At 52.5% G+C, this 10631-nt stretch overlaps 1 protein-coding gene across 1 annotated transcript in view; it reads right to left on the bottom strand.

Moving 5' to 3' along the window:
• Window positions 1-3704, bottom strand: part of LOC102440780 (multidrug and toxin extrusion protein 1) — a gene marked incomplete at its 3' end in the record, with an annotated part of 18377 nt that extends 14673 nt beyond the window's left edge. The window contains exon 1 of the mRNA XM_023746697.1: window positions 3582-3704. Within this exon, the coding sequence (XP_023602465.1) occupies window positions 3582-3692 (111 nt within the window). The remainder of the gene's footprint in view (window positions 1-3581) is intronic.
• Window positions 3705-10631: the final 6927 nt, after the last annotated feature.

The following is a 10631-nucleotide window of genomic DNA, read 5'->3' as shown; positions in this document are numbered from 1 at the left end:
CCACTCTGCTACTCTGTGCCCCTTTAATGGTGAATTCAGTCCATTAACATTTAGGGTAATTATTGATGTATGAGGATTTCCTATAGCCATTTTATCTTCTGTTTTCTGGTAGCTCTGTGCCTCCATTGGTTATTTTCCTTGTGTTACTGTCTTTTGTTTTTATTTGGTGATATTCCATACTTCTTTCGTCTGTTTTCTCCTTTTTTATAAGCTATGTTTCTCCATTTTGTTTTTGTGTGTGTGTGTGGTTACCATCCTATATAATAAAAGGCTGATATGCAAATCGACCAAACAGCGGAACAACCGGTCACTATGATACGCACTGACCACCAGGGGGCAGACACTCAATGCAGGACTGCCCCCTGGTGGTCAGTGCACTCCCACAGGGGCAGCGTCGCTCAGCCAGGAGCCGGGCTCACGGCTGGCGAGCGCAGCGGCAGTGGCGGGACCCTCTTCCACCTCCATGGCAGCGCTAAGGATGTCTGACTGCCAGCTTAGGCCCACTCCCCCCGGGGAGTCTGAGGGCTCCCAGACTGCGAGAGGGTGCAGGCCTAGCTGAGGGACCACTCCCCCACCCAAGTGCATGAATTTTGTGCACCGGGCCTCTAGTTAGATTTATAAAATATAAAGTTTCATATATACTGTAGTCCTTTTTCTTTTGAATGCATCTGATCTTCATCCTCCTTTGCAAATTCAGACCTTCCCTCTCCCCTTTTATGTTTTTGTTGTCAAAAATTATCCTTGTTAATGCTGTAAGTGTTTTGGTGATCTTACCCGTAGTGTTGTGACCTTATGTTCTTTGTTTCAGGTAGGATGCCCCCTTTGAGTATTTCCTACAATGGAGGTCTTCTGGTGATAAAAGCCCTCAGCTTCTGTATGTCTGGAAAACCTTTATTTCTCCTTCATATTTAAAGGATAACTTTGCTGGCTATTATTCTTGGCTGGTAATTTCTCTCTTTCAGATGTTTGAATATTTGGTTCCACTCTCTTCTGGCTTGTAGAGTTTCTGCTGAGAAGTCTGATGATAACCTAATGGGATTTCCTTTATTGGTTACTTTCCTCCTTTCCCTGGCTGTCTTGCGAAGTCATTAATTTTTGACAGTTTTAATTCAATGTGCCTTGAAGAAGGCCTCTTGGGATTGAGGTTAACTAGGTGTTCTGCTTGCTTCTTGGGTCTACTTCTCTCCATAGGTTTGTGAAGTTCTCATCCACTATTTGTTTGAATAGGCTCTCCATTCCCTTCTCCCTCTCTTCTCCTCCTGGTGTGCCCTATTATTCTCAGACAGCTCTTTCTGTTGGAGTTGGATAGTTCTTGTAGGGTTCTTTCATATATTTTTTTAAGCTCAAGTTTCTCTCTTCTTCCCTCTGCATCATTTCGATATTTCTTGCTTAGATAAAGTAATTCTTTTTTTTGTCTGCTCTATTTCCTATGCTCACTAGTTCATTCTTAAACTCTTTTATTGAGTTCTTCACCTACAGAATTTTTGTTTGGTTATCGATCAGCTGCCTCCTGCACATCTCCCACTGGGGATGTGCCCGCAACCCAGGTACATGCCCTTGACCGGAATCGAACCTGGGACCTTTCAGTCTGCAGGCCGACGCTCTATCCGCTGAGCCAAACCGGTTTCGGCATAGATAAAGTAATTCTTTCCTCCATCTGGTCTGCTCTATTTCCTATGCTCACTAGTTCATTCTTAAACTCTTTTATTGAGTTCTTCACCTACAGAATTTTTGTTTGGTTATTTAATAAAGTTTCAATCTCTTTGGTAAAGGTTTTGTTTCTTAATTTGTTTTCTGAATGCATTAAATTGCCTGTCTGTATTTTCTCGCATCTCATTGAGTATTTTCAGAACAGCAATCTTGAATTCTCTGTCATTTATACCACATATTTTCATGTGTTTAAGTTTGTTTTCTGGAGATTTTTCATTTTGTTTCTGAGCTGCCTCACTACCCTGGTTACTCATGATATTAGATGGATTTCTTCTCTGTCTAGGCATCTATGTATGAGTGCCACTTTTCTAGCTGATTACTACAAAGAGGTCTTTTTATTATTTTCTAGTAGGTGGCAATGAATCACAAGTTTTTTTTTAGCTCTGTAAAATCAGAATGCTGACCCCCAGCAGTGGTTCTGGCTGCCATCAGGACAGCCGGCATGCGTGGAATTGGGTTTGGCTGAGGGAACCCAGCCGCCTTCTTTGTTTTTCCCTCCCAGTAATGGCAACCTTGGACCTCTGCAAAGGCCTCCTTGAGCCCCAACTAGGGACCAGTCACAGAGCACATCCTCTGCTCAGGGGAAACAGTGACCCTACCGTACCAGTTCTCGGGTTTATGAATAATGTGCTCCACACCCAACACCAAGGGTGAAGGGAGAGGAGTGCTGGGAGTCTACGGGTGGCAGGACTCCATGGCTTTGCTTCTCTGCCTTGAATTCCAACTGCCAGACAACTGCAGCAGCTGCCCCATGCTGCGTCCTGCCCAGGTCGCTGGATCAGCTGCAGCTCATGTCGCTCACTTCTGCAGGCGTGCTCACCAGTCTCTCTGCTCCTCCCGGCTGAAGGAAACACCAGCCACAACCGGATTCCTCCCCTCCCCTGCATCCATGGCTCCTGTGAGCCCTCCTCCCTTCCGCCTCCCCCGTTTGTTCCCACTCGCCCGCCTTTAGATGCTACAAAGTGAAGATCTCTCAGCTGTGCCTGTACCTTGAGCAGGGAATCCCATGCTGAGTTAGAGTTGTTCAAATTGTTAAAACTCTAAGGGAAGAAACCAAAGGGTTCTCTCACGCTGCCGTTCCTCTGACATCACTCCCCTTTATTTTCTGTACACAGGCATGCCTCCGAGATATGGCAGGTTTGGTTCCAGAACACTGTAATAAAGCGGCTATTGCAATAAATCAAATCATAATCTTTTTGTTGATGGAGGGTCTTGCCTTTGTTTGTCAAAATGCCACACTTAACCGCTGCCAATAGGAGGCCTGTAAACTTCTCTTCCGGGTGTCACCTGGTCCTTGTCCTCCAGGTTAGCCGTGGTGCCTGGAGCAGAGGGTGCGAGGCCTTCGAACACGTACACCCTCCTGACCTCAGCTGCTTTTCAGCACTCACTCTGCATGTTGGACTACGACCGGCTGGTCACGGGCTCGGAGAAGTGCTCCGGCTCCTTCCCGTGGCTCCGGAGAAAGCGCTCCCACACGTGCGCTCATGCTCTCGGGACTTCATGCCCCCACGGGCCCCTCCAGCCAGGCCCTGTCCACAGTTTCCTCTGAAGTCAGCGTTCAACCCTCCTTTCCCGATTCCCTTCTCCCAGATGTGGGACCAAGAATGGGAGCCAGATCTCCATGGATTACACATAAGCTGATGTGGTAGACAGAATGAAGGCCCCTCAAAGAGGTCCCTGTCTCCACCCGCAGACTCCCAGCACTCCTCTCCCTTCACCCTTGGTGTGGGACTATGTGAAGTTACAGGCAAAGGAGAACTCAGGCTACAGCCCTGCCAACACCTGAATTCAGAGAGCTCAGTGGAGCCCATTTCAGACTTCTGACCTCCAGCACTGACGCTAACACGTCCGCATTGGTTTAAGCTGCTAACCTGCGTCATTCCTGAGCATAGCAAGAGGCAGCGCGTACAGATGGCTTTCATAAATACTACGGACATGTCAGAACAGTCCCACACGTACTGCGATTGCAAGTGTGACGGCATCCAATTCCAGCTTTCCCAGGTGGCCGCAGAACACGGAGCTTATGAAACTGATCAGAAACACCATCAACTGGGCCAGGAACTGGAAAGAGACAGAAAACAAAAAGTTACATACGAATGCCAACCATCACAGAGGGGGAGGCGTGCGATTCCTGGGGCACCCCCTCCACCCGCCGTCTGAATCCACTCATTAGAAGTGAGGCGCCAGGGTTCAGGGAGCACTGCCAGCTCCCACAGGGAATGTGCAGGTCCTGGTGGGCTTCTTGAAAACATTGAAAAGCCCGTTGGTAACTGCTCTCAGAATCACATTTTTAAAAGCTTCCTAGCTCTCCAAATCTATTCTCACTTTAGATTCTCATGCCACAGATCACATGTCTATTTTTTCTGAGATTTTCAGAGGCTGCCTTCGGAGATAAGCCTCTTGCTATCCTAGGTTCATAATGAGAACGGGAGAGAATACAGCCTCCAACGGCCAGCAGGACATTCCACAGGCGGAGCAGCTGAGGCTGAAATAAGACCATCCGACCAGACCAGCGGGATCTGGGATTTGAGTGACATGTTACCGGCCTGCAGAGCACGGTAATTCCTGAATTCTGTGAAGCCTCCGCCAGGAGGGCAAGTCCAGCTTCGGGGCCATTGAGCTATTCTTCCCTGCGGTTCCAGCAGCCAGCAGGAGTCGCTCTAATGCAGGGGTCCTCAAACTTTTTTTTTTTTATTCTTTTAAAAAAAATATTATAATAAGTATTACAAAGGGTATTACATATGTGTCCTTCCCCCACCCCCCGCCCTTGACAATCCCCTGCCCTCCCTTACCCCCCAGTGTCTTATGTCCATTAGTTATGTTTATATGCATGCATACAAGTCTTTCCTCAAACTTTTTAAACAGAGGGCCAGTTCACTGTCCCTCAGACCGTTCGAGGGCCGGACTATAGTTTAAAAAAAAACTACGAACAAAATCCTATGCACACAGCGGCGGCAAAAACACCCAGCAGACCGGATAAATGTTTTCGGCGGGCCACATGTGGCTGTAGTTTGAGGACCCCTGCTCTAATGCTTTAGCTGCAGGTTTGTACTCTTATTTCCTTCCATTAATTTAAAACCACCTCCCACCTGCCCTCAGGCCCAGAAAACCCAGGGCACCTTGGGAAAGCCTCTCTCTCTGGGAGCTCATGTGGCCCAAGAGGTGGGTTCACCTGACTCCCACTCCCGAGGGAAGAGAACAGGTGCCTGAGGACTCGCTGCTGCTGCCCCCTCTCGGCTCCTCAAGGGAAAAGGTCTCCTGGGTTCTGAGGCGCAGACGACACTGTCTTCTTGGCTCCTAGGGAAGCTCCTAGCCCTCCCCTCCGCCAGCCACCCGGCCAGCACCGCCGCGGGTCCAATTTGCGATGTTGGCACCTCACCGGTCCCCGCCCCTGATGTTGCAGATGGCAGCCCTCTTCCCTTCCCCAAACCCGCATCTGGGGGGAGTTTTCAGCTCTGCGGATGGGCCCAGACCCTCACATCCCGGAAGGCCTGCTTTGAGGTGGGGGTGGGGGGGCACGTCTTTTCTGCACCGACTTCCAAACCATGACCCAGCGCCTCTCTCACTGCGGAAAACAAGGGTGACTCTAATCTCCAATGGCTCCTGCTGCTTAGCAGAGGGCTGCTTCTGGAATGTATTGCAAAAGTAAGCCAAAAGGAGACAGAAGACAGGGCCTGAAAAGCGAGGGGCAGGGAGTAAGTGGAAAAGGTTGGTATGAACCCAGGGCTGCAGAACCGGAGCTGGAGCCAGCGGACCCTGTGGGCCCGGGCCAGCCACTCGCAGACACTCCCCGAGGCTTCGTTTGCTGCAGCTTGGTGTCTCTTCCACTGTGAATTTATATAACTTAAAGGTCTCAGGGTCCCCCCCCTTTTTTTTTTTGTAAACTCAGCATCTTTCCCATCTTTTCAGTCCTTGTCCTCTGCGCCTTATGCGCACACACCACTGCAATCAGCGGCACAGAATCCGCTTGCCCTGTTCCCCGGAGCACAGAGCACGGCGCTGCCACCCATGCCCGGGCTCCCTGCAGCCACGCGGACACTTCCATGGCTGCACATGAAGCCTGCTCCGTCTCCTCCACGGCCAGGCCTTCGGGTGGCTTCGCAGGTTTTGATATTACAAATCGTGTTGCACAGAACACATTCACAATTGGGTGGAGAACCGGCATTTTCTTAGGGCGGATGCCCAGTCCACGGGTGGGAATACAGTCATGTGCCACATAATGACATTTTGGTTGATAAATATTATGATTGAGGCTCATGAACATGGGCCTGTGGGAGGAGCCAGGGCCTGTGGGAGGAGCTAGGGCTTGTGGGAGGAACCAGGGCTCATGGGAGGAGTCCTGTGCGTCACCAGGAGAGCCCTGCAGAAGAAAACGTGCTGGCAATAAAGCTCTCTGGCCCTAACTGCCCTTCCGTTTAACTTCCTCTTCCCTCTACATACACTTCCCCACCTAAGCACACGGAGCAGTGTGCACACAGCTTGCAATGTCTGCACACAATGGTTGCAACCTTTTTTCCCATTGTATGAATGCACCATCACTTATTAATTAAGTCCACAGGTTGTCCAAGGAAATGAACTTCCCACGTACACATATTTCTTTGTACACTTGGGGGAAGATACCCTTTAAGAGAAATTCCTAGAGGTATAGCTGTTGTCAAAAGGTATAGGTGTTTCAAGTTTGCATAGACAGTGCCCAAGGGTGTGTGTGTGTGTGTGTGTGTGTGTGTGTGTGTGTGCGCGCGCGCGCAGAGGGTTTGGGGAGGGAGGAAAATTTAACCCAGCCTCCCGCATCCCCAGATTTCAAGGCCCCTTCAGACCAGGGCGTGCTGTGAGGGTAGGTGCTGCAGCACCCCGGCTTTGTGGAGGTAGGACAGAAAGCCACCTGCACTTGGCAGAAGACTCGCAGGCTGGCCCTTTGCCCCTCGGGCTGGAGCCCCTGCCGGGACTGCCTGCAGCTGGCAGATGGGGCAGGTGGCGAGGGCTTCTCACCGATGCAGGCTGAGTGGGCGAAACAGCTCCCAGGATAAATCCCAGGACTGAGCCAGGAGGGAGTGGGGCTGAGACCAAGAGTGATGCAGTGAAGGGACCTGGGGACAGACCTGGGGCCCGAAGCCCTGCGTCTCCCCTCGGGCGACCCCTGACTCCTCTCGAGGGGACCCCGCCCTCGGCTCATGGACTCCTGGAACAGGAAGCAGAAGCCTGGGGTGCAGAACCTCCCGGCTGGTTGGGGCTCCACCTTTAATTGGTTCATCCAGGCTCCTGGCCTAGTCCTAGGTCTACCCCAACCTTTTTATTTTTCCCCAAATTAATCCTTTCTGGCAATGAAACACCAAGTCGATATTATTTTTCGTTCGACATGGCCTATGAGGAACCTAGTATACGATGGCTGAAAACCTCAGCTCCCCTAGTGACCTGACATCGAGCTGCCAGGAGGAGGGAGCGCCCGGAGGGGTCACTCACACACATTGCTGTGTCTTTCTGAGACAGGCCAGTAAGCCAGGACGAGCGGAACAGAGAAACTGAGGCAGATAGTTAAACGGCCAAGCGGTTCACACACACAAGCAGTTTACAGCCATCTAGTGAACTGCAAACCCTACCTTCTTACGCAAGGACACTTAAGAATAACGGTTCACACTTCTCCCCACCAGAGGGAAACAGCTTAAATCACCCCCTCAGGGACACAGACAGCGGAAACCCAGTCAGTGCCCTCTGTGCCAACCCCACCCAAGGACAGATGAAGCCAGGGGGACAAATCCCATTTTGGTGCCTCGGCATAAAGCTGGTGGATATTCTGTGGAGATAATCCCACACGACCTTCCCGAAGTTCCCGCCTGTAAAACCCTCCAGCTGCCCTGGCCGGTGGCTCAGTCAATTAGAGCGCTGCCCTGTAAACCGAAAGTTTTCGGGTTTGATTCCCAGTCAGGGCACATACCTAGGTTGCAGGTTTGATCCCTGGTCGGGGTCCTATGGGAGGAAGCAACCGATTGATCTTTCTCTGTCTCCTTCCCTTCTTTCCTCTCTCTCTCAAGTCAATGAAAACATATCCTCTTGCCCTGGCTGGTGTGGCAGTTGGTTGGGGGTCGCCCCATGCCCCTGGAGGTTGCTGGTTTGCCCGAGTTGCAGGCTGGATCCCTAGTAGGAAGTGTGAAGGAAGCAGCCAATCAAAGTTTCACTTTTGCTCTCACATCAATGTTTCTCTCTCTCCCTCTCCATTCCCCTTTCTTTAAAAAAAAAAAAAAAAAAATCAGCCCTAACCAGTTTGGCTCAGTGGATAGAGGATCAGCCTGCGGACTCATGGGTCCCAGGTTCGATTCCGGTCAAGGGCATGTGCCTTGGTTTCGGGTACATCCCCAGTGGGGAGTGTGCAGGAGGCAGCTGATCGATGTTTCTAACTCTCTATCCCTCTCCCTTCCTCTCTGTAAAAAATCAATAAAATATATTTTTTTTAAAAAAAAATCATTCCAGACAGTGTGGCTCAGTGTGGTTGAGTGTCAACCTATGAACCCGAGGTCATGGTTCAATTCCCGGGCAGGGCACATGCCCAGGTTGCAGGCTTGATCCCCTGTGGGGAGAAGAGTGTGTGCAGGAGGCAGCCAATCAATGATTCTCTCTCATCATTCATGTTTCTATCTTTTTCTCTCCCTCTGCCTTGCTCTCTGAAATCAATACAATATATATTTTTTAAAAAGCTTTTAGGATCGCCGAACCGGTTTGGCTCAGTGGATAGAGCGTCGGCCTGCGGACTGAAGGGTCCCAGGTTCGATTCCGGTCAAGGGCATGTACCTGGGTTGCGGGCACATCCCCAGTAGGAGATGTGCAGGAGGCAGCTGATCGATCTCTCTCATCGATGTTTCTAACTCTCTGTCCCTCTCCCTTCTTCTCTATAAAAAATCAATAAAATATTTAAAAAAAAAAAAAAAAAAAAAAAAAAAGCTTTTAGGATGGAGGACCCCGTGGGCTGTCCCTCCCGGGAGCACACCCTCGCCTAGTCAAGGACCAGACCCTTCAGAACTGCCCACCCCAGGGCACGCTGTGTGCCCAGGGAACTGACCGCCTGCACCCTGGCTTGTCCCCCAGGGCTCTCAACCGCCTGAACCGGCAGGACTCGGATGTAGCCAAACTGCCTATGAGAGAAAGGTGGAGCCTTGGCCGCCTGTTCCGTGTCCTCTGCCCGCAGCCCCCGCGGTTCTCGGCGCCCGTGTACCCCCTTCTCCACACGGACAGGGGCCCAGGCTAGTCCCCTCGTCTCGCTGGCACAGCCCACGCGGCGGACAGGCAGGCCCTCCTCGGGATTACTTTCCAGATTTTTGACAATTCAGCCGGGCAATGAGTTGTTAACAACAAAGAAAGTCGGGAAAACACCCAAGGCTTGGCCACCGTCCCTCCCTCACAAGCGCACACTTCCCTACAGCTTCCTGCCAGGTGAGTGGGAAAGGCGCTGTGTCCGGCACTGTCCTCTCTTCCCAGGCCCCATTTACAGTCCGTGGGAGGGAGGTGAGTGAGTCCTCTGGGAGACTCGGGCTCAGTGCTGAGCTGGAGGCCTGTAGGGAGATGGGATGGGAGGGAAGTCAGCAGGGATCCAGACCAGGGTCCTACCTCACGCCCAGAGCAGAGCTGGCGGAGCATGCGGACCGGGCCATCTCCCCTCTCCTTGCCCCTGGCAAGAGGGCTGTGCAGGCAGGAACCCAGACAGGGACCAGCAGGGGCTCCGTGTACAATTCCTAAGAGACTAAGCAGGTGCCAGAGCCTAGGACCTCGCTGGGAAAGCAGTCACAGACACACACAGAGGACTGGAGGGAAAGGGCCACATTTCCGCTCCACGCTGAAGTTTCAGAGCTTTTCTCTCGTTATCTTGGCTTCCTATTTTTCTACAAGGCACACACCACATTGGTACTTAACACAGTTCGTACCTATGATGAAGACATACACACAGGGCGTAGCTGTCAGTCCGTGCTCATCCCTGGAGACCGGAAGGTCCCCTAGGTCAAGGCGACTGGTTACTGCAGGAGGCGCAGAGGGTGAGGGCCTGTCCCGGGCTGGGTCTCCCCAAGCTGCCCTGTTTATTTTTGTGCTGTGGGAGCAACGACGCCTTCCCGAGACCTTCCCACGGCGGCTCTGCGAGTGGCCCATCCAAGCGGTTATTTCCCTCCCGGTCTGGGCGAGTGCGCAGGGGAGAAGCGAGTGCGCAGGGGAGAAGCGGGGAGACCACCCTGCGTCCTAGGCCTCCTGAGATCCGGGGAGCTGGGCCCAGGCATGGAGACTCCACGTCCTGCGTTCTCTCTCTTTCCCTTTGCGGGGGCTCCACACTGTGCACCCCACAGTGGGTATCACAGGACCCGACAAGCGGTCCCCCCCAGAAGGCACCCTGGCCCATGGGCTTTGCAGATGCGGGTCTGCCCAGGTCCAAGGGCTCATTTGCGCCCTGAAGCCGCACAGGCTCTCGCGCAGGACAGACTCTCACCCTGTGGATTGAAACCACCCAGCCTGGCGGGGGCACAGGCGCGGGGTTACATTTCTCGCGGGTCTTGTGGTTTTTAAAACCCGCATTACGTTCACTAGAGAACGCAGAAAGCGCCCAACTGACAGAAATAAACACATAAACTCAACCCCAAACTTCTTGGAGCACAATCACCGGGGCCCCGCGTCCCGCGCGGAGGTGCCCGGGGTGGGCAGGGTTTTGCAGCTCCTCGCCCACCACAGGGAACTCGCCCTCCGCTGCCTCTGGGTCATCAGATCCTCAGCCCCGGGGCTGCGTTTTCAGTTCCCGGTGTGGCGGTTCCGGTAACTTGCTTGCTTCCCAAAATGCGCACCGGAGGAGAAGGCAGGCCGAGCCCCTCGGGGCCCGTGGGTCCCCGCTCCCAGGGGCCCCCAAAGCACCGCGCCAGCCAGCTGCGCCCCGAGGCCCGCGCTGTGGAATCCAC

The sequence above is a fragment of the Myotis lucifugus genome, unplaced genomic scaffold (genome assembly GCF_000147115.1).
Source record: "Myotis lucifugus unplaced genomic scaffold, Myoluc2.0 scaffold_721, whole genome shotgun sequence".
Taxonomy (NCBI): domain Eukaryota; kingdom Metazoa; phylum Chordata; class Mammalia; order Chiroptera; family Vespertilionidae; genus Myotis; species Myotis lucifugus.
Note: the sequence above shows the minus strand (reverse complement) of the source record. Positions and strands in the feature narration are given on the sequence as shown.